Below are 23,661 nucleotides of genomic sequence, written 5' to 3' on the forward strand. Positions count from 1 at the left end.
AAAAGCATCATTGATTGGAATTTGGTCACTAGTCTTTGCTACATCAAATGCTTATATTTTGAAGCCTTTCAGTTGTTATTCTAGCCTTGTAAGAGAGAAGACACTGCCCAATACCTGGGTTAGACCCTCTCATGGCTACCATATTGAATATAGATAAGTTCAATGGAAAGGGCTTCCACACATGGCAGATGAAGGTGAAATTTGCATTGATGAGGGAAAACCTCTGGGGACTTGTCAAACCGACTTGAACTTCTTCTTCTACAGCCTCCAATGCTAGAGAATCCTCAGCTCCGACACTCCCGGCAAGGGATCCCGCTAGAGAGGAGAAAGCATATGGTATCATTGCTCTTGCTTTAGGAGATGATTATATTCATTACATCTGTGACTTAGAGTCTCCTTCAGAAGCTTGGCAGAAGCTTGACATGATTTTTGGTGCTAGCTCTCACGTCTCAAAATTATCACTTAAAACTTCTTTCTTTGAATTGAAGATGGTTAGTGGCACTCCTTTGGCTGCCCATGTCAATTACATGCGGAGTCTTATGACTCAACTTGCTTCTATCAACTCTCCTATCACTACAGATGATGCTATGGCAGTGTTGCTTAAGAGTATGCCTGAAGATTATGATCATATTGTTACCACTTTGAAAAATCTTCCTAATCCTAATCTTGAAGGTATTATCTTTGCTCTCCAAGAAGAAGAAAGGCACATGGAGCTCAGGAAGGGCAATGACACAGCTTATGCCATAAAAATCCAGAAGGGCAAGTTTTCACCTTGCAATCATTATGGGAAGACAAATCACCTCTCAAAGGATTGCTTCAAAATCAATCCATGCAAACACTGTGGCAAAAACAATCATCATGAGAAGTTTTGCAGAGCAAAAAAGGAAGCAACTTCAAAGACAGAAAATGCCAATCTACTTTCAGTTGATGTGCCTCCACAAGATGAGGCATCCTTTGAAGATTATGCTTTTTAAATCATCTCTATGTATGCTTCAGATCTCTCTTTTTATGTTGAGTCAAGGTACTCAGCCTGGATAGTCCTCCAAAATGAATGAAATAAACTATTCTGTTTTGTGTGTTTTACACCTCTGGTCACCTTATGATGTAGGCCATGTGTATGTGTTTTGCTCCATGGTACCTCCTGCAGACATTGTGTGCATGTACATGCAGGGGAGATAACCATTGGAAGGTATTTTGTATCCCTTTTGTATACCTTACACCCATGGGAACCCTTGCTAGCTTGAGATCCTAGCCATTGATAGATCCATGACCACCATGAGATGGCATGAGACACCTTGTGCTAGCTGTACCCTTGACATAGCCTGAGGCATTCCCTTGAGGGGGGGTCTGTTGGGATATATCAAGGTGTATGCTTTAGGCACACCTTGGTTTCTATGTGTGAGTGCTAGAGGCACAGTTAGGTGCCCATAAGCACAATCAGGTGGTGGTAAGCCACATAGGATGATTGAGAGAATCTAGGAGCAGATTGAGGAGATGATTGTGGAACTCTGAAGTCATCAGTGATGTCAGTGAGCATGTAAGAGGTGCCTACATAAGGACCTCACTCTTCTTCATTCTATATGCAAGTATTCTGAGTTTTTGTTCACTCTATGCTTTCCTTTGAAGTGAACACAAACTCAGAATACTTGCATATAGAATGAAGAAGAGTGAGGTCCTTATGTAGGCACCTCTTACATGCTCACTGACATCACTGATGACTTCAGAGCTCCACAATCATCTCCTCAATCTGCTCCTAGATTCTCTCAATCATCCTATGTGGCTTACCCCCACTTGACTGTGCTTATGGGCACCTAACTGTGCCTCTAGCACTCACACATAGAAACCAAGGTGTGCCTGAGGCATACACCTTGATATATCCCAACAGATTTTTGACACTACGATTTTTTTTTCTGACAGCAAAATTGTACGGATTTTCCCGACTGCACGGACAAAACTGTACGGATTGTACGGACAAAGCTGTACGGATTTTTTCTGATTGTACGAACAAAATCGTACGGATTTTTGACAGTATGGAATTTATTTTTTTCCTTTTTTTTTTCTTCGAATTTTTTGATATTGCGTACGGACACAAAACGGGCGTCAAACTTAACCTCGAGGGCATCAAACTGAGGGAGAAACAAGCAGCTGCAGCGTGGGAGCATGAGGGCTAGCACGGGATCTCTCTCTCATACTCCCAATGACTCTCTCTCTCTTACACACACACCTTTTTTTTTTTTTGTGAGAAGAAATATTTTATTGCTGTAAAATAATTACATTCATAGTTATTTCAAAAGCGGAGTAACTACTACTCAACTGAAAATCTCAGTATAAGCTGTATATACATCATGATCAATCAAATGAGTCTGAAAGCAATCACAGAACGATTGCTGCAGAGATCGTTTGAAAAAAAGAAAGGATGGAAAAGTAGGATTACCAGAAACTCTATGATTTTTGTCCATCCATAAGTCCACAGTGTCCAGTAGCACACCCAAACAAAAAATAAATCAAAACCCTGTCTAGCTAGATGAAAATTAAATAACCAGAAGAACCTGCCAAAAGTAATAGTAGGAAATCTCGCTCGAAGCCCCTGTCGGATGAGAGCGAGGAAATCAGAAGTGTGGGCATAGTGCCAAAAGATGTGAAGCACAGATTCAGCAAAATGTAGACATTTGTGGCAAGCAGCCGGAGCAATATGTCTATGCGCGAGTAATTGGACCAGATGGAAAAATGCCAAGTAGGACTTGCCAAAGGAAAAGCTGTTACCGAAGAGGGACTTTAAGGAAAAAGTGGCGGAGTAGATGGCTGCAGAGGAGGTTGTACGGGGATGTGCAGAAAGCACGCGATCTGCGCAGCCTCCTTCCGTATCTGTGTTGCAGCCCTCGGTGGCTTTTGCTCCGGTCTCATCTCCCTCCTCCTTTCTTGGTGCTCCAACACCTGCTTCTTTTGTTTTCTCTGCCTCAGCGCCTCCTTCTGCCTCTGCTTCTCCTACTCGTGTTTTTCTTCGGCGGAAGCATGGTGGTTTGTTTGCCTCGCCTTCGATTAAATCGGCAAAGCTGGATGTTTCCGATGGCCCTTCTTCTTCTCTCCAGTTGGATCTTCTTCGCCAATTGTGCTCTGCCTCTGTCACAAAAGTTCCTTACTCGGGTTTCCCGCTTGTTTGTTCCTTGGATTCTGCCCTTTTGGTCTCCGGTCTTTGACAAGCTCAGGAATTTCGAGTCTACCTCTATTTTATAGGCAAGGTATTATCTTCGGCTCATCTTCGTCATTGGGCTAATGTTGCAGTGGGTGTGGATTGTATTTCTTCCTTTGTCTTTGTGGGCAAAGGATTTTACTATGCCCATTGCTCTTCGACTGAGGTGGTAGAGCGTCTTGTCAGTCGTGCTGGTGTTCTTGGAGCTTGCGTTTTTGCTTATGTGATGCCTTGGGATCCCTTATTTGATCCGTCTGCCTCCCTTCTAACGCACTGTCCGGTTTGGATTACCCTCAAAGCGCTGCCTGTGCCTCTTCTTCAGCATCTTCCTACTCTTGCAGTTTTTTTGGGCAGGCCTCTTCATGTTCCGAGACAGGATTTCTTGCAGGCTACCCGTGATGTTAGGCTCTGTATTTTATGGGATATGATGCAACCCATGCCATCTACTCTGGATCTTGATCTTGGATTTGCTCATCCAATGCGCATCAAGTTGCATTTTGCTTCTTTTCCTACAGCTTGTTATCGGTGTCGTCAGGTTGGTCATTTTGCACGTGCTTGTCCTTCTGCTTCCATGACCACTCCTCCTGCTCCTCTTTCAGCTGTGAAGATTACTCCTCCTCCTCCTCCAGTTGTTTCTAAGGCTTTACTGGATAAGCCTTCTTTTACTGTTCTGAAGCATTACTAGAGGAAGGTAGAAAAATCACAGGCCACACTTTCTCTTGCTGAAGAAGTTCAGGATCCGACTCCTGTTGAGCATCATCAGCCTCCTCCTCAGGATATGGATGTGCCCCTTGCAGAGGGGATCATACAGGATGTTGCACATGGTCCTTCTTAGGTTGATCCTCGGAGTGAAGCTGAAATGCTGAGTCCTGCTTTATCAGATGCAGCTCTTTCATCGGAGGATACAAATGTTTATCTGGCTCCTTTTCCTCTGATGCCTGTGCCAGAGTCTTCTTCTGTTCGGGATGCAGATGTGCCATTTTTACTGGATTCTTTTCATCCCATGTTACAACAGGTTTTTGACCCTGTGATTCATAAATTTTGGGTGCCCACCTATATTAAGAAGAATCACAAGGGCAAAAAACAGCTTGTTTTTATTGATGGTGTGCTGCATCAGTTTTTACAAAGCAATAATCTGAAGCTGGAGGATGTTGTGTTCGATCCTCCTCCAGCTTGATATGTAACTTTTTACTTGGCTGTCTCATGACTTTTGCTTTGAGGCATCACTTGTAAATTTTTCCTTTGTACTTATTGCCGTTGCATGCTAAAGACTGGCATAGTCTTTTGTGGCCTGGGGAAATTGTTTCAACTTCTCAATTGATTCGACATCTTGGCTATCCTCTAGGTTGGGGGCTCACTCGTTCTCAACAAACTGATTGGGTGCTCACAAAGTTAAGGGCGAAACTTGAATATTGGAAGCTTGCAACTTGGCCATTCCATGTTCGTTTGCGAATAACACAATCCATTTTGATAGCATACATACAATTCTATCTGCCTCTCATCATGTTCACTAAGGCAGATTTGGTTTCCTTTATGTCGGCTATCATGGAGATTTTCTGGTGTTCAAAAAATGGCAAGAAAAGTCTCAGATTACTCTCTATGCATCGTCTCTGCTCTCCAAAGATGCACGGGGGTCTGAACATACTCAATATTCAAATGCATATACTTGCTCACAGGGGGGAAATGATGTTGCAGTTTATGCAAGGGGATCAGCAGCCTTGGGCTTTCATGATCTGCTCTCTTCTGTTGCATATTGATACTTCTGTTTTTGGGCATTGGCAGCCTACGGAGTGGGATTTCCTATTTGGCTCCATTCAAGGCAAGATCAAAGGTTGTCCTTTTGTCTCTCGTTTGCTTCTTGATTGGAAGCATATTTTATCCCACTTGGAATGGAATGGCAGAGATTCTTTGTCGGGAAATTCCTTGAGGGCTGAGAATATTTATTGGTCCAAAGTATTCCACCCTCCTTTGGCTATACAAGAACTCAAGCGTTCTTATTTTCTATCTTTCAAAGGCATTTCTTCTGTGGCGGATGTACTTCAGGATGATGGCACTCTTTTATCTTTTTCTATGGCTGCTAGCCAATATGGTTTGGGAGCTCATTATCGTCCGTTATGGCATAAAATTTCTGAAATGCTTCAACCTTTCTTGCCAGTACCTCGTGTGGAACTTCAGGATAGGCTTGAGGATTGGACTCTACATTCTTCTTCCTCTTCAGCCCGTCCTTTGAGGTTCTCACATATCACAGTGCCTTCTCTGTATACAGTGATGTTACTTCCGCCTTGGATTTCTGATCGTACGGCCATCCGTACAGGTTGTACGGTCGGCCATATGGCAGGCACCGAAGGAAAAAGTGGCGGAGTAGACGGCTGCAGAGAAGGTTGTACGGAAGGATGTACAGGGATGTGCAGGGAGCACGGGAGCTGTACGGGAAACTATACGGGGAGTTGTATGGGGTGCTGCAGGGTGGCCGTATAGCCTGTACGGATGGCTGTATGGCAGGCACCGAAGGACAAAGTGTCGGAGTAGACGATTGCAGAGAAGATTGTATGGAAGGTTGTATGGGGATGTGCAGGGAGCACGGGAGCTGTACGGGAAATTGTACGGGCAGCTTTATGCGGGGTTGCAGGGTGCACGGAACTTGTACGAAAGGTCGTACAGCTGATGGCAGCTGTACGAAAGACAAAGTAGGCTGCACAGATGGAAATGTAGAGGAAGACGAGGCTGGCAGGGCAGAGAAGGAGGTCTCCATCGTGCCACCACACACACACACACTTTTTTTTTTTGGGTGAGAAGAAATATTTTATTGCTGTAAAATAATTACATTCATAGTTACTTTAAAAGCGGAGTAACTACTACTCAACTGAAAATCTCAGTATAAGCTTTATATACATCATGATCAATCAAATGAGTCTAAAAGCAATTATAAAACGATTGCCGCAGAGATCGTTTGAAAAAAACAAAAGATGGAAAAGTAGGATCACCGAAGACTCTATGATTTATGTCCATCCATAGAATCCACAGTGCCCAGCAGCGCACCCAAACAAAAAATAAATCAAAACGCCGTCTAGCTGGATGAAAATCAAATAACCAGAAGAACCTGCCAAAAGTAACAGTAGGAAATCTCGCTCGAAGCCCCTGTCGAATGAGAGCAAGGAAAGCACAAGTGTGTGGATAGTGCCAAAAGATGTGAAGCACAGATTCAGCAGAATGTACACAGCTGTGGCAAACAGCCGGAGCAATATGTCTATGCGCGAGTAACTACCCAGATGGAAAAATGCCAAGTAGGACTTGCCAAAGGAAAAGTTGTTACCAAAGAGGGACTTTATAATGCCAAAGGAGGCGCAGCCGCTTTCTCCACCACTCTAGTGGGCGATCCATATGCCAAACAGAATTTGCTTTGTCACAAATCCAAGGCGGAAGTAACATCACTTTATATAGAGAAGGCACTGTGATATGTGAGAGCTTCAAAGGACGGGCTGAAGAGGAAGAAGAATGTAGAGTCCAATCCTCAAGCCTATCATGAAGTTCTAAATGAGGTACCGGAAAGAAAGGTTGAAGCATTTCGGAAATTTTATGCCATAAAGGACGATAATGAGCTCCCAAACCATATTTGCTAGTAGTCGTAGAAAAAGATAAAAGAGTGCGATCATCCTGAAGTACATCTGCCATAGAAGAAATGCCTTTGAAATATAATAAGAACGCCTAGGTTCTTGTATAGCCAAAGGAGGGTGGAATACTTTGGACCAATAAATATTGTCAGCCCGCAAGGAATTTCCCTACAAACAATCCCTGCCATGCCATTCCAAGTGGGATAAAATATGCTTCCAATGAAGAAGCCAATGAGGGAGAAAAGGGCAGCCTCTGATCTTGCCTTGAATAGAGCCAAGTAGAAAATCCCACTGTGTAGGCTGCCAATGCCCAAAAGCAGAAGTATCAATATGCAATAAAAGAGAGCGGATCATGAAAGCCCAATGCTGATCCCCTTGCATAAACTGCAACATCATTTTTTAAAGAAAAAGTGATATATTCCATTCAAAACGAATCATACAACAGGTGGGAGAGAAAGTACTCTATCCCTAGCCTCAACAATGTGGCAAAAAAGCCATGGTGGTGGTCGAAAATGCCACGACATCCCAAAAGGGGTCAAACGAAAAAATAATGAGCAGTCCCATGTCCTCATGAAGGATAAAAGTCTCCCACGAGCTGCCAAAGAGGTGCCTGTACACCGCTCCCACTGACTCCTGAGAGTGAAGATAATCTCCGCCCAAATGGAAGTGAGAGTGTCAGCCTTCGTGCATAAATGGCCCCCAAGGACAAAAGAACATCGCGAACACCATATCCGCCATAGGGTAATGCTGGAAATCACCTCCCAGGCTGACCCTGCAGGTGAAGTAGGCATGGAATCCTGAGCTGGTACAGGTACCAAAAGTAAATCTCTGGTGACGCTGCATGAAGAAACCGTGGTCTCTTGGCTCTGACTCAAAGAGAGCAAAGGCTCCAGATCCTCTCCCCCAAAGGGCAGCACCCCATGTCATCAGAAAGGACTCGGATGTAACATATGAGAACAACCTGAAGATACTTGTCCATACCACTCTAGAGCTAGGGCAGCTCCATAAACAATGCTTACTAGATTTCTCTGCAAGCTGACAACGCATACACAAGGAGGGTCTGCCCATCTGCTGAAGCCAAGTACCCACAGGTATACCCCTATGTATAGTGAGCCAAAGAAAGTAGGAGACTTTCCTGGCTCTACTGATGCCCCAAAAGTGAGTCCAATAGCTCAGCAAGAGCTCTGCAGTAAGTTCCTGTGCGTGCCAATGCTGTGAGGCAGATGGTAGGTGATGAGAGTCTCTCTGTTGAAGCGTGTAACCTGCCCTTGCGAGTACTGGAAAAAAGAAAGAGGACGAACGCCTGCCACCGGAGCAGGCCACGCCCACTCACCTGGGTCCCAGTCGAGCTCCGCAAGAGGTCGACCCTGAAAAATCTAAAGTCTCCATCTAGGATCCTCTGCAATGGTCAACCTGGAAGGATCTGTGGCCCATTCCTTACCCAGGAAACCAATGACCCTGACTCTCTGCCAAAGGAGCTCCTGTCGATCCAGGGGTTGAGTGGGATAGAATCTGTGAGAGGAGTCCGTCTCAAAATAAGTAAACGGTGCCGGTCCTAAACGAACTCCAATGCATAGCCCAGCCTCACTAAAACAACCTGACCAAGTAGAGATGGGATGATCATAGGCTGGATCTGTAAGCATATCCCTCCACTCCTGAGGAATAGCTCTCATGATCAGTAATCTGGTGGCTGCAATGTGTCGAAGTGGCCCGTGTCTATCTCTGATCTCCTCCTCTAACATCTCCACACCTCCCCTGAACCAATCTCCGACTGTCACAACCCCCTGAGCATGCCATCTGGCCAAGGGAGTCCTAAGTTCTGTACCAGGGGAAAATCTCTGATACCGAACCAGGGGGTTATGATAGAGTGGTTGTCGGGCAATTTCCTCTCTGGAGGAGGGAACTGCTCTGATGAGGTGTTGTCGAAACTGATCCCATATCTGAATAAGCCTTTTCACAAGTGGTGAGGAAGGCTGAGAATGCTGGTCCATCAGGAAGATCCAACTGACTCTACCTGCCCCCACTGGCCTGCTGCTCTGGGGGTGCACTGGTGAATCCCATGCAGTAGGAACTGCTTCCACGGCTGATCTCCTGGAGTCAAACCTCTAGCAAGATGTTTTACTAAAAGTGCTCTGCTCTGCATCTCAGGATCAAGAACCCCAAGTCCTCCCTGCGAGGAGGGTAAAGTGATAGTATCCCATGAAACCCTAGCCCTAGTGTCCTCAGAACCGTCGCCACCACTCCACAGGAAGTTTCGGAGCAATCTCCTCACCTGACGGATCGAGTCAGCATGAAAGCTCCAGCATCACGCAACGTACCACATAGTCACTAGTAGAACCTGATTGAGTACCAGCGCTCTTCTGACCAAAGAAAGTCTAGCCGTGCTCCAGTAGGCTAGCTTTCTCCGGATGCTCTCAAGAACTGGGGCAAACTGTTGCGTCGGGGACACCTCAATGCCAACCTGGAAGCCTAGATATCTCGTGGAGGTGCCTCTGGGAATCCATACAAAGCCTCTGTCTCCTCCCCATGTTGGGGTATCCTGCTGAGCTCCTGTCTAGAAGCCTAGCCTCCTCATAGTGCCCTCCAAGAAACCCCACTCCACCCTATCATAAGCCTTCCCAAAATCGAGAAGAAGAACTGCAATCTCCTGCTGACTCTCCTTCGCCAAGTGACGAAAGTCGTCCAATCGAGCTGCATCATGAAGTCCAGCATGCAAAACAAAACTATCCCACTCCACTCTCTCTCCCTATCAGAAAGGCCACCCTCTGTTTGACCCGACTTGGCTTCAGCGAATTCAACCATGTTGAAATCACCTCTAACAATCCAGGTGTCTGCCTGAGGAAGGGACTCTGTGAGCTGTCTCCAAAAAGCACCTCTGTGGGCTAGATCCGTGGGAGCATACACATTGAGAACACCAACTGCTGTGCTCTCAATATGAAGAATAACATAGCATGCTCTGCTCTCCACTAGTGTACCCTCTTGGGTGATCTTTGAGGCCCACCTAGCTGAAACTGAAATGCAAACTCCTCCCCTCGTGCCATCCACTGGGCTCCAATATGTCCGGCTCTGTCCTTTGAGTAAGGATATGCATCTGTCAATCTTGTCCCGGGAGAACTTATGCTCTTGGATAAGCACAATGTCTGGAGGGGACCCTGAGGAAATAAACCGAAGGGAGTCCCTAAGCAACTGCAATCTAGGAACTCCCAATCTACGACCATCTGCATCTGAGGTAAATCTGTGGCCGTTCAGTCCTCTCACATTCCAAGAAATAGTGGACAACCTAGACATCGGATGGAAGTGAGGGTGTGCCAGTGGCAACGGCACAAAACTCTCTCTCTGACGGCGCAATCCAAAGTCGGTGTCTGATCAAACTCCAAATCTGCCCCAACTCATGTAAAATGGCTCCATCCAAGGGAATAGTACTGTGGTGCGAACCGAGGAGCTGAAAGTCAAACCAACCAGCACTCCTGGGCAAATCAAAGTCTCCCTGAATCTCAAAGGACAGAAACAGAAAGGCCTTGCCACCGAAGCCAGGTCGAAGAGTCCTAGGGCAAGAATGAATCTGCGAGTCGACAATACGGTGAACCGATGAAAACTGAGTCATGCTCATAAGATGTCTAGCAATCTCGCTGTCAAGTAACTCAGCGGACCAGCTTTCGCTCCCCCGAGATTGAAAGCTACCTGCAAAGAAACGAAGAACGTGCCCCTCTTTTGAGAGAGTAACAGATCCCAAGTACTTCTCTACCTCCTCTGACCGTCGGCAAAACGCCGGTAGAAGTTCCAATCGAGTGAGGGAGTCTGTGATAACCCCTCGAGCCAAAAAGGGCCAAAACTCAACGGGCAAATCTCTGTCAACCATCCTGGGGTCAGGTCTAGGACTCAGAAGAGCTGAAAAGGGTTGAGCCGTCCTGACTCTGCTCCTGGAATAGGTGAGAGGGAGAGGAAGAATCTGCGACGAGGTGCCTGTCCGCGTGGGTGACTGATACTCTCGCTCGATCTCGTCTGCTAGGATCTCCCAATCCTCACGCCTCTCTGGGTACTGAGCAAAATCTGTGACCGCACTCTCAAAAGATCTGGATAAACCAGGAGTGAAAAGCTGCATGGACGAGGCTGTACTGGGAGGGGTGTCTAAAAGGACGCTCCGCATAGCAACAAAGGAAGATACTGTGCGATGGGGCTGTGAAAGGGGTCTGGAGGGAACCTCGTACAGGCGCATGAGATCTTGGGACGGGCTCTGACTCTGACTTGTGTCGTAAAATACCACTCTCTCAACGGACTGCTGGGGAGAGGCATCCATCACAGTAACTGCAGCCTGAGCAGTCTCCTGCTGAATAACTGTCTGCTCCTCTAAGGCTTTTTTCAAAAGCCTACACACCTCCCGGCAGATGCATTCGCTGCATAGGTACTTGGCCCAGATAGTTCATGGACAGAGAACAAGCAACAGATTGATGTTGTGGTACAATGATACTACACTGATTTGTTTGTAGCCCCTCCTCTTTCTTCACCTATAGAGGCTGATACCCGGATGTGTTTCTTCGAAATGTCCAACCAAATCTCTCCCTAGATGAGGTGCATGCATTAGAGTTGCCATCTACTGATAAAGAGCTTAAAGAGGCATTGAGTGAGTTGGGATGCTTAAGCCCAGGGTGGGATGGTCTCACGGTTGAGTTCGTCACTCAATTTTGGGATGAGTGGAGCGTTGCATTGCTGCGAATGATGAATGATGCATGGCCTTGTGGCACTACACCTTCAGCAAGACATGTGGCACCACCACATCAACCTGATCCTTGCCTCGTCATCAGAGACACCTCAGTAGGCTATGTCAGCACAGCCTTGTCATCAGAGACACCTCAGCTGCCACATCAGCACTGACACGTGGCACTGTGCCACGTCATCATTGCCAGCTCGGCCATGTCGTGAAGGTCCGCGTTCATGGAGTCGACTGCTGCCTTATTGTCTTGTATGGTGAGTTGTTGGCTGTGAGGAGCCTTAGTTTGCTGCTGCACCTTCCTCTTACTAGTCTCATTGTACTCCCTGTTTGGTAAACATAGCAAGCAGGTCTCCCCTGAGCATGAGCAAAAAAGCGATTGCTGCGTTTGATTTCCAAAAAGCAATTATGTGAACATTGTCACACTGAACGGAAAGGGTGCCTGCCGAAGGTTGTTATGGGCAGTATGGATCACAGTTAAGCTGAAATGCATTTCAGAGCCCAGCTTGGCTTGAAACACCGTTTCAGGGAAGCTTGGATTTTGAAACGTGTTTCAAGACCTTGAAATGGGTGGCTGAAACGTTTCGCCAGCCTGAAACGCGTTTCAGGGCATAGAAACGGCCCATTTGAGACAACAAAGCGTCTAGGGTCTCCAAATGTCGCGAAAATCTGCCGCCAGCCTGATTTTGGTCGTTTTGATTTTGATTTTGGCCTCCTGTGCAATGTTTGACTCCTTCCACTCCTTCAGCCTCATACTCTCTCCATCCTCAAGGTTTTCCATCCCTCCTTGAGCCCCATTCACTCCTTGGCACTCCTTTCTCTCCTATAGGCTGCTTCAGCCCTCCATCATCTACTTCCGTTCAGGCCCTCCTTCAAAGCTCAAACTCCACTCCTTCAGCCCTCTTTCAGGCTTCAGCCCTCTGTCAACCCTCCTTCAGCCCCCTCTTTCAGCCTTGTGTTTCCTCCTCTTTCAGCCCCCACTTTTAAGATTCAGCCCTCTCTTTCAACCGTTGGCTCTCTTTCCAATTTCAGCCCACCTTTCTCATCTCAAAACCCCCTTTTCTAACCCCCCCCCCCTTCTGATGTGGCGTTTCCCCGTTTCAGCCCTCTCAAAAATCCCAAAACGTTTCCATTTCCGTTTCCCCCAACTATGGTGTGGATGGCAAAAGGGCCAGAGGTGAGAGGGGGGTGGGAACATAGTTGAATGGGTTAGCAGGAAACAAGCAATGGGTGGGGGTTGGTTGCGCACAAGGCTGGATAGATCTAGCTTTAAAAACTTTGTTTTTTGGACACAAAAGGGAGGTAGAGAAGGGCATGGGGAGAAGAGGAGGGGCTCGGGGGGAGAGGCGCTGGTGGGGGTAGAGGAAGCCAGGAGAAGTTAAAAGAGGAGAGGCTTGACCTTCAATGTTGTGGTCTTGGCGTGGCCTATTGCTGCCAAAATTGTGCAATGCATCCAGGCATGCTGCATGAATGAAGTCCCAATGCTATGTGCATAATTACACTGTATGGAATTCCTTGTGAACCTCTTTCCAATGTTCAACAAAGGCATAATGGGAAGCATTTCGAAACAGTCAGGTGTTATGTACATTGCTCTTACTCTTGTAAGTGTTTCTATGAAGTGCTGCTCTATGTTACCTCAAGGCCATTTGTAAACATGCAATTATGCTTGTGCTGAGGTTTTGATACAAAATTGATATTTTAGTAAATTTTAGGCTTGGGATCCCCTGGATCTGCATTGTGAATTATGAGTTTGGACATCATAGGAACCTATAAAAAGTATTATACAACAAGTCTAGATAATTATAATTATATTTGTTTGCTATGTTGCAACATTCTGGTTTCTGTTTTCCTTTTCAGCAAATAGGGTTGTTTAGTATGGTAAATACAGCTTTTAGCCTTGGATTGTTAGTAGAGATCATAAAAATTGCTATATTTGTTCATTTGTATTCTCCTGACAAGCAGTGTTGGGTGATGACAGATCAGCATGGCTACTGGTTTTTTATTCCTTGGGGGAGGCACTCTCACACTTGCCACAAACAACAATGCGGTTGCGGCACTATTGATTGCTTTATATCCACGTTTTCCAACAGCACCAAATGATCACCGATGCCATCTTCAAGTAAAGTTTGATAAACGTTGCTTGAAATAATGGGTTGGTTGAAATTTGTCTTTGTCTCTTTTGAAATCGATTTCCTAATTTTTCATCATTGGGGTTCAACAATTTGAAAGTTTTGCAAATCTGCATGAAAGCATATCAAAATTCCCCGATCATAGCAGCATGTAGGCGCAAGTTTGTTTCCTTACCATAGATAGCTCTTGATACGAGGCATTTTGGTTTGTAATGACACTTTTTGGTCCCATAGGCGATATCTGCCTTCTATAAATGTTAATTGTCTCTCGGTCTCCGACACCAAACTTTGGCACTTGTACACACACACAATATACAACATTCCCCACAACCCACCATGTGAGCTCCCAGCTACCCAGTCCCACCTCATGTGCACTGGTCACCACCAATGACATCGACACATAGCTCTAAAGCTACATGACAGCCAAGCCAAATATGATGAGGGACTATGTACGAAATAATTGCATATGGACAAAGTACTATGGCCCCAGACTTGGCAAAGATTTTTACTGAAGTGGTTTGCACCAGTTTTCCCGAGACCTGGGCTCTTAACACAAGCACTCCCATTCAGAAGGCAGGGGATTCCATGAGCCTAAGCTATAGGACCATTACGATTGGGCATGTCATGTCCAAGATCGATGCCTCTATGCTCCATGCAAGGTTATCCAGTTTGCAGAGCTCTAGGGACTCAGAGTTGATCATGCGACTCTAGATCACATCCTCACACTCATAGGTGTCATTGAGGAGGCTAGAGCATAGAGATAGAGGGTTTATTGTTGCTTTGTGGGTTCCCGCAAGGCTTTTCATACATTGCCGAGAGATCACCAGATGTTTGCAAGATTGGGGTATATTTAGAAGATCATTTGAGTAGTTATGGCACTTTATGACATGCTCTCAAGTAGGGTTTGGTTGGCTATAGGGTAGAGAGAGGTGATGAAGAGCACTGTTAGGGCAAACAATGCTGTCCATTATCACTAACTCTATTAACCCTCTATATGGACAAGCTTGAGACTTTCATTGGGACACTAGGAGGGAAAAGCTCATCTCTTGTGGGCTCCTTGATTCAGATTCGTCTCTATGTAGGCGATTTGGTCCTACTGTTCTCTTCAAGTGATGGCCTCCAGCCACACCTGGATGCACCCACACCCTCTGTTGAGACACATGATCTAAAGATCTATCTTTGTAAATCCAAGATTATGATCGTCAACACATTCATGCACAGAGAGTAGCTCACCCTTCACCCTTGGCGGATTACCGGTGGAGGTCAAGGCATCCTAATACAACAATCAATAAATGTTAGTTGGGTTATAAAGACCAGACATGTGTTTTAGAACCAGCTAAGCATGCAGTTCAGTTTGAAAATAATAGGCATAAGGACTACAGAAGCTTCCAATATTTTTACTAGACTCTCTACTTCAAAGCTCCCTTGTGGTTGTTTTTCTAGCTTTGTTCAGTTTTTCTCCCTCTACCCTTTCTTCACTCTTTTTCTTTCTTACTCTTTCTAGTTTTCCTTTTTCTCCCAGGGAACCCCTCCAAACTCGTAGGAATACAGTCCTCCTAGAAGAGGCTGCCCATGAAGGGCCTTGCATGCTAGCCCAAATGGCTATCAAAGTATGAACCGTGTCAGTCCAAATACCCATGAACACTTGTGAAGGGTGTATTTGGGTGCCATCCAGGGCGTCTGTACATCTGGCTCTCCACATGTGCCAAGAGGAAATGCTAGCCAGAATCTCCCAGGAAGTATCTACTGAAGCATGAGAAGCTCTGAAGGGCGTAAATGGTACATTTTGAAGAGAGTAGGTCTCTATCACCTGCCTGCGGACCGAGAGTGCCCAAGAAGAAGGCTCACCCTCATAAAACATCTGGGGCCCAGTAAGGGATAACCATGCGATCGAGCCCCAAGTCATGAAGAAGGGGGAGGTATGAAAAAATGCTGAGTATCCGAGTGTGAGTTTAGATTGGCATCACTGCCATTCTCCACTAGTGGTCCAATAATTTTATTGGCTGCAGTAGGATAATAGAAAAAGTGCCAATGCACATGTGGGTTTAGAATTCCTTGTGCATGTTTTCAGTTCATGGTATGAGATTGGCACCACTGCCATTAATTAGGGCCTAATAAGAGATTGGCACCACTGCCATTCTCCACTTGTACAAATGTTTACCCTACTGTTCTAGTACGGGTATTCCAGTGATCATAGGAGAGTGGTGTCCTATTCCATTCCACATGTGAGTTTCATGATCTCACTATCATTATGTAGTTGCCAGCATGAGATTGGCATCACTGCCATTCTCCACTAGTGGTAATCTAGACAAACTGAACCTATAGATTGACATAATACTAATTTTATTGGCTGCAGTAGGATAATGGCAAAAGTGCCAATGCACATGTGAGTTTAGAATTCCTTGTGCATGTTTTCAGTTCATGGTATGAGATTGGCACCACTGCCATTCTCCACAGAGATTGACACAATTCCATATGATCTCTACACAGTGGAGACAGTGATCACTACATAGAAGAATGCACATGTGAGTTTATGATTCTCAATGCCATTTCTTAGGGCAAGCATGAGATTGGCATCACTTCCATTCTCCGCTAGTGGTAATCTAGACAAAGTGAACCTATAGATTGACATTCCACTAATCTTATTGGCTGCAGTAGGATAATGGCAAAAGTGCCAATCCAAATGTGAGTTTACGATTCCATATGATCTCTACACAGCGGAGACAATTATCATTGCATAGAAGAATGCACAATAGGATAATGGCAAAAGTGCATGTTTTCAGGTCATGGTATGAGATTGGCACCACTGCCATTCTCCACTGGTGGCATTCTCCACAGATATTGACACAAATCCATATGATCTCTACACATGTGAGTTTAGGCTTCTCAATGCCATTTCTTAGGGCCTAATAAGAGATTGGCACCACTGCCATTCTCCACTTATACAAATGTTTACCCTACTATTCTAGGAGGGGTATTCCAGTGATCATAAGAGAGTGGTGTCCTATTCTATTCCACATGTGAGTTTGATGATCTCAGTGTCATTATGTAGCTGACATCATGAGATTGGCATCACTACCATTCTCCGCTAGTGGTAATCTAATTCATCCAATCTAGAAATGGGATATCTTCAGGCTACCATTTTAAGGACTACTTGGATCAGCGATATCTCAAGTTTACATTCTCCCTGTGGCTAACTTTGCAATTGCTTAGCCGATAGTGCCCAAGTCATTTTGTCATGACCACGAGGTCATAGCACGTGCTGGCTTAATAGTGGGGCTGGTCCAAGTGTTCAACCTGTTAAAAGGATTTAGCAACCATACCTAGTGTATGGGTGCCCTTAAGATAAGGACACCTTGAGGAGGATTCTTAACATTGAGTAGGCCTAGTCTAGCTGAACACTTGGACTGGTGACGTGGCATGCTGACATGGCAGCCTTGACATGTGACATAGCGACATGGCAGCTCATGGGACACATGGCAGCTTGTAGGGACATGTGGAGAGCCATGCATGGACCATGGCACCACTTGTCACTGCAGGAATTGCAGCCGTGCAGCCCACCAAAATCCAAGGGGGGCCAGCCCCCATTCTTAATTGGGCAGAGGGTGGGCTGAGCCAATAAAAGAAGGCCTTCCCCCCCCTCTTTTACACAAAAATCCAACGTCCAATTCAGTCCCTCCGGAGGGGGGGGGCGTCTTGGCCCCTCAACCATATTGCAATCTCTTTTTGTTGTCAGCAACAATTGTTAAGCTGTGTAAATCTGAATTCAGCCACGTCTGCAGACTCTCAATTTCAGCATTTATGTGTGTTAGCAATTTGAAAGAGTTTCTATAAAATAAAGATGTGAGACTCCATTTTCTAAAGTGATAAAAGCATAGAGTAGCTTACACTTTCTTTCTTTCGTTGTGTGTGTGTGTGTGGACTGTGTACAACATAGTACATAGCCAAAGTTACCTGACTACCACAAGACCATATCCCATTCATCGCATGGGAAGCAAGCAACTTCCAAAGACACATAACAAAAAACTCGTCCAATTCGATAGGATGATGGATAGGAGGAGATGGTTCCACCGTTTTGAGGGTGGATATCCTCGAGGCTGATCCGTCGATAGATCTGTAGTCACAGATGTTGGTTTTTTAGATACACAAAGTAGATTATGCATGCGAAGTGGGTCACATAAATTGACAGTACAGAATGAGTCGAAAGCTTATATTAATCTTCAAGAAATACTTAAAGACCTTCACGCATCACTACTGTGCTTGTTGTGGAGGTTTACAAGTTGTAAGTAATAATACACAAAGGCTTACACATGCATAGGCTCACAAAGAGCACGCACGACAGCTACAAAAGCCACGCACACACTACCTATCTATCAGCCTGATAAGGAGACAGAACCGACCCGAGAGGTGATCGTAAGATGTCGCGCCTCAGCTCCTAGTGACCTCCTCGTAGCTGCCAATAGTCAAGACCCCCGACTCTTATGGAGGATCTCCACATTGACAATGATGAAGCTTCACACTGACTCGAAAGGTCGAGACATAGCTGCTATGAATAACCACGTAGAAACTTGCATGGAATCATGCCACATGGCACTTACTCTTTCTACCACTCCTATTAACCTTGGAGTCAAGTCTTCTCCTCATGAGGACGTGAAGATAACTACATCCTACAATAGAGGCTTTTCTTTCTAGGTATTGTGTTCATCTATGGGAGTAGGAAGAGCACTGCACCAAATTTCTCAACTACTCTTGTTAGCTTTGCTTCCACTTCTTGGCACCTCTTTGGCGGCTAAGGAGAATCACAAATAGCCCTATTTTCTCCTGCCCAACTTTCGCCTAGCTGCATGCTAGCTCCCGCCTAGCTCAGCCTCCCCACCTAGGTCAGCAGCATGGTTGCCTACATTCAATGTACGGTGAATGAGGATTAGGGTTTCCAGCAAAAAATGACCGTTTGCAGGTTCAGAAAATAGCTGTTTTAAGGTGTGTTTTTGCTGCTTTCTGCCCGTTTTGGGTCTTCCTCTCCTCCAAACCTGCATATATACCCCTCCCCCCCTCTTCCTCTCGATCAAGCACTCTCCTCTCTCCATCTCCCTCTCCACCAAGCAGCCCAAGCTCCCAAGTCTCCAACGCTTTTCATCAAGCTCCTCTCCATCTCTTCTCCATCAAGCTCCCTCGGGCCTCTCCATCAAGATCCCCCTTCATCTCCATCTCCTTCTCCATCTCGCTCTGCCTTCCTCTCCATCTACCTCTCCATCTCCATGTCTCTCTTCTCCATCTCTATCTCTCTGTCTTTGTCTCTCTCTTTCTCTCTCTCCCCCTCGCATACGGTCGAATATTTATGAAGTCTTTGCCTTCTCTGAGAGAGTGAAAGAAACGTCCAATGTTTGCAAGTGGCATTGCAAGTATTGCTTGCCCCAAGGTGCAAACTAGAAGTGTGACCTGCCTTCTTATCCATTTGTGTAAGGTAGGTGGGCAATCTTGACCATGCAAGGGGATTTTGTGAGGACTATCCACCCTTGACTGAAAAGGAAGAACATCTCAACGGCACAAGAGGAGATGGTGTGCTCAGATATTTCTTCATCCAAGCGTCCTCTCAATCCGTATCTGTTGGGACTGCCATCTTCTCCGTCATGGCATTAAAGAGAACAAAGACAAGTGACATACCAAGAAGGAGACAATCTACTCTTTCCCAAGCCATAGGAGATATACCACTACCTTGACTACATTCAGTTTTTAAATTTGTGTCGTTATTGGGTTCTATGGTCATTATATCATGCATGTACTTCTCGCTCTATGGACATTCTGCTATGGATGTTCATCATTTCTTCCATTTCTACCTGATTTGCTCTTTGCAAGATGCACATTGCATGGGAGATTTTCCGGCGGCCTAGCTGGAAGTGTTTTTGGAGTGTTTTTAGTTCTTTTGTACTAGTTGTTCTTTACTGGAGCAGCTTTTACTGCTTTTAGTTGTCAGTATTTTGTTATGAGTGGTAGCTGTCTCCCCAAATACTAAATATCCTAACCCCCACTAACTTGACCCACTTTTGGCCTTCATTACAACCATCCCTCCTTTAAAAAGTAAATTTGTCCTCAAAATTGTAGGTGATGGGTCCTTGTTGTAAAGAGGACATACACCGTCATGCATACCACCGGGGCCAAAAGGAAATGTAATATATTCCTGTGCCTTGGGTGTTTTGGCACCTTCAGGGTCATGTGGGTGGTGGTAATCCCTCCTGCCATGATTATCATCATGAAACTCCATAATCACATAAGTTACGGCTGTCCCCATGGTTTTTGTTGTGCACACCACATTGTGGTTTGCTGTCCACTTTCTCCGCATGTAAAGCATTGATTGCTTTGCCATATACCCTCAATGGTAGCATCCATGAGCGCGTCAATGAGCTGTCTTTGCATTGCATCTATGGATATGCTGTCCTTGCCAAATGTCAAGAACTGAAAATAATCTTCATTATAGCTGCTGCTGTATTTGGACTCAAACAGCTCCATAAGCTTCTTCAATACCCCAACATGTCAGGGATCTAGAATTCTCCTATGTGAGACAACACAAGGCTCCAAAATTTGGATGAATGTAAATGCTTTCTTAATGCAAAAATTCTTTTACGAAAAAAAAAGTGTGTGGAAACCTTTTATTTTTGTTCCGAGGATCTTCTTCCTTGGCTGAGAGCTAGTCTATCTGCTCGTCTTCCCAGGATGTCTTTTGGCATGCAGTTTTGGTTATTTGGCAGATATGCCTCTAGACTAGATTATGATCAGCTCTTCTATCGGTGTTGTTACTGGCTTTGTAGTCATTATATCATGCTCGTAACATTCGATTGCACGAGCATCTTAGTTGGATATTTATCATTTCTTTTGTTCATCCTTTGCATCAATCTCTCCAAGATGCGCATTCTCTTGGAGACTTTCAGTAGTAGCTATCGTTTTGAGACAGCTATGAATGCATATCTTTTCTAATGAATACTGCTTTTTACCACACACAAAAAAAGTGTTTGTGTGTGTGGTGGAAGTCTTTTATTATTGTTTCTAGTTTTGAGTAGTAGTTGTTCCACTCTGGGGCAGCTATGAATTCTTATAGAAAAGTTTATTTCTTTTTTGAAATGTGTGTACGTGCGTGTGTGCATGCGTGTGTGTGTGTGTGTGTGTGTGTGTGTGAGAGAGAGAGAGAGAGAGAGAGAGAGAGCGTGAGAGAGCGTGAGAGGAGGTCGACGCGGAGCCAGGTCCCCGTACAGCTCCCCTTTCCGTCCGTACATCTGTACGGACGCCGTACGCTCACTGTACGGTTGTACGCACAGGTTCGGCCCATCCCTGCGCAGCCTCGACTGATCCCGCTGCTGTTCACCTCGCCATCGATTTTCCCCTTCTGAAGTTCCCTCCGTACGTCCGTACCTCCTGTTGAGATATCGAGCTCCACTCACGATATGCCAGGGTGACTGTTATGGATTTATGTCACCGACTTGTTAGCTGAAGATGCGGTTGGTATACCGCCCACGCATAATAGCTGGATGACAGCTATCCTTATCTACTCTAGTTTGTGGCTCAGTTAGTATGCCACCTTAGTTAGTTGAGTTTGGTTTGAGACCCACATATAGGGTTCTTTTATTTCTTTGTATTTGAGTTCTTTTGGCTTACACAACTAAGAAGAGGAAAACTGTTTTCAGCCTCCATCTTTGTGTGTATTCCCTCATTGTGCATGTGAGAAAGCGGCAAGTGAGACTCCTTCCCTCTCTCCCATAATCTTCACATGGTATCAGAGCCTTGTTCGTGGTAAGGAGCTCAAGAAAGCAAGCCAAGTTCGTGGTGTCCTGGTAAGAGGACCAGTGTTGCTTTCCTATTTCGAGTTTGGGAGCAAATCTCTGCAGGTAGTACAGCCAGAAGTGCAGGAGTGCACTGTTTCAGATTGAGACGCCCTTCGCGGTGTGGCGAGATTGCAGTTATATGATGCGATTTGAGGCCGTTTTGGCACCCGTTTCGAAGGCGGAAGTTCTTCGCAGGCACTCAGAAAAAGGTCCCGTTTTTGGCTGTGTGACCACTGCGCAGCTAGTCGGTGGAAAGGTGCCACAGAAATTGCATCGTATGCCTGTGTGCAGAGATATTGGGAGTTGCAGATTCATGCCTGTTGCCTGTTGATGCAAAATCGTCACTAGGAAGTGACTGTGTGGTGAAATACCACTTTCGTCAGTTTTGCAGATCTGCTCGTGTGAGGCAAAAGTTGTGTTTTTTGCAGTGACAGAATATTTTGCAGTGTTTTGTAATGGCATCTGATTCTCTTTCACAGATTGTCACTGAAAAGCTTGACAAGAACAACTTCCAGGCATGGAAGTTTAGAATGACGAATTTCTTGATGGGAAAAGGCTATTGGGAGTTCATTACAGGAAATGAAGAAGAACCTGTTCTTCCTAATGTTCACAGTCAACAGGAAATGCAGGCATTTAAAGGATGGCATGAGAGAGCCAGGAAAGTTATGTACTGGCTGTCTATCAGTATTTCGGACTCCATGATTGTGCATATTCAGGATGCAAATACACCAAAGAAGACATGGGATACTTTGGCAAAAATGTACAGCACAAATACGCAAGTCAGGAAAATGCAACTCAAACAGGAGTTGCACAATGTGCAGAGAGAAAATTTGAGCATAAATGACTACCACATGAAAGTGAAGAAAATTGCAGATGCACTTGCTTCCATTGGGTCGCCAGTGGATGATGATGATTTGGTTTCTGTGACCTTGAATGGCCTAGGAAAGGATTATGCACAGTTCCGGACATCCATTGCTGTCCGTGAAAAATTTCCTGATTTTGAGGAGCTGATTGCTCTTCTAATTTTTGAAGAGCAGAGAAATGGGGGTGCATCTTCTTCAGCAGGAACTTCAAAAGAAACTGTCTTCTACTCAAATGCTGGCAGAGGTAGAGGCAGAGGTAGAGGAGGCCGATCTGCAGGCCGTGGTAGAAATCAGAATATGCAGCAAACGCAAGAAAACCAGTCCTATGCAAGAGGACGTGGTAACTCTAGAGGCAGGGGAAGCCAAAGAGGCCGTGGTGGATGGCAGAGGAGCCAAAATGCAAACAGCAATGTTGAATGCTACTATTGTGGCAAAATGGGTCATATGGCTAAGGACTGCTACAAAAAGCAGAATGACATTATGAATGGAAAATTGCAGCAAGGCAATTATGCATCTTCTAGCAGGCAGGGTGATGATAGAAATGAGCATCTATTTATGGTGCAGCATATGACCAATTCTGTGACAAGTGCAGAAGAACAAAATGATGTGTGGTATGTTGACTCAGGTGCGTCAAACCACATGACAGGTCATGTAGAATGGATACAAGATGCAAGGAAAATGGAAAAGCCAGGATTTGTGGAGACTGGTGATGATACTGCACATCCTATTGTGCAGATTGGCAAAATTCCTTTGTCTATGCAGGATGGGAAAAAGAAATACTTGTCTGATGTATTTCATGTCTCGAACATCACCAAGAACCTGGTTTCTGTTGGTCAGATGGTTGAGCAGGGCTTGTAGGTCAGATTTAATCCTCATGGATGCTTTGTTGAGGATATGAAAAATAATGGTCGCTTGATAGCAAAAGGAAAGAAGAAGGGCAGGATGTTTACGTTGGATGCAGACATGCCTGAATTGAGTGCAGTAATGTTTGCACATGGGACCGGTGTAGTTGCAGATATTGATATCTGGCACAAACACATTGGTCATGTTAATATACAGCGACTTAAATCAATGCAAGCCCAAAATATTGTTGCAGGATTGCCTAAATTCAAGGTTGTAGAAATGCACAAGATTTGTGAAGCCTGTCAATTTGGGAAACAGGCAAGGAAACCTTTTCCTAGGCATGTTCAAGAGAGTAAAAAGCCATTGGAATTAATCCACTCTGATGTGTGGACTACAAAAGCTGCATCTATTGGAGGCTGTCACTATTTTGTCACATTTATTGATGACTTCAGCAGAAAACTGTGGGTGTATTTTATGAAAAAGAAAAGTGAAGTGTTTGGGCA

The 23,661-nt window shown here is 45.2% G+C and overlaps 1 protein-coding gene across 2 annotated transcripts in view; it reads left to right on the forward strand.

Moving 5' to 3' along the window:
- The window catches only part of EMB2771 (E3 ubiquitin ligase), a 305,147-nt gene that overhangs the window by 195,223 nt on the left and 86,263 nt on the right, over positions 1-23,661 (forward strand). For both annotated transcript variants that reach the window (XM_087395130.1, XM_087395131.1), the window contains one exon: positions 13,488-13,628. In XM_087395130.1, coding sequence (XP_087251256.1) covers positions 13,488-13,628 — 141 coding nt within the window. The remainder of the gene's footprint in view (positions 1-13,487; positions 13,629-23,661) is intronic.

This window comes from Dipteris shenzhenensis, chromosome 24, assembly GCF_047967505.1.
Source record: "Dipteris shenzhenensis isolate YYH24624 ecotype China chromosome 24, Dip_SZ_1.0, whole genome shotgun sequence".
NCBI lineage: Eukaryota > Viridiplantae > Streptophyta > Polypodiopsida > Gleicheniales > Dipteridaceae > Dipteris > Dipteris shenzhenensis.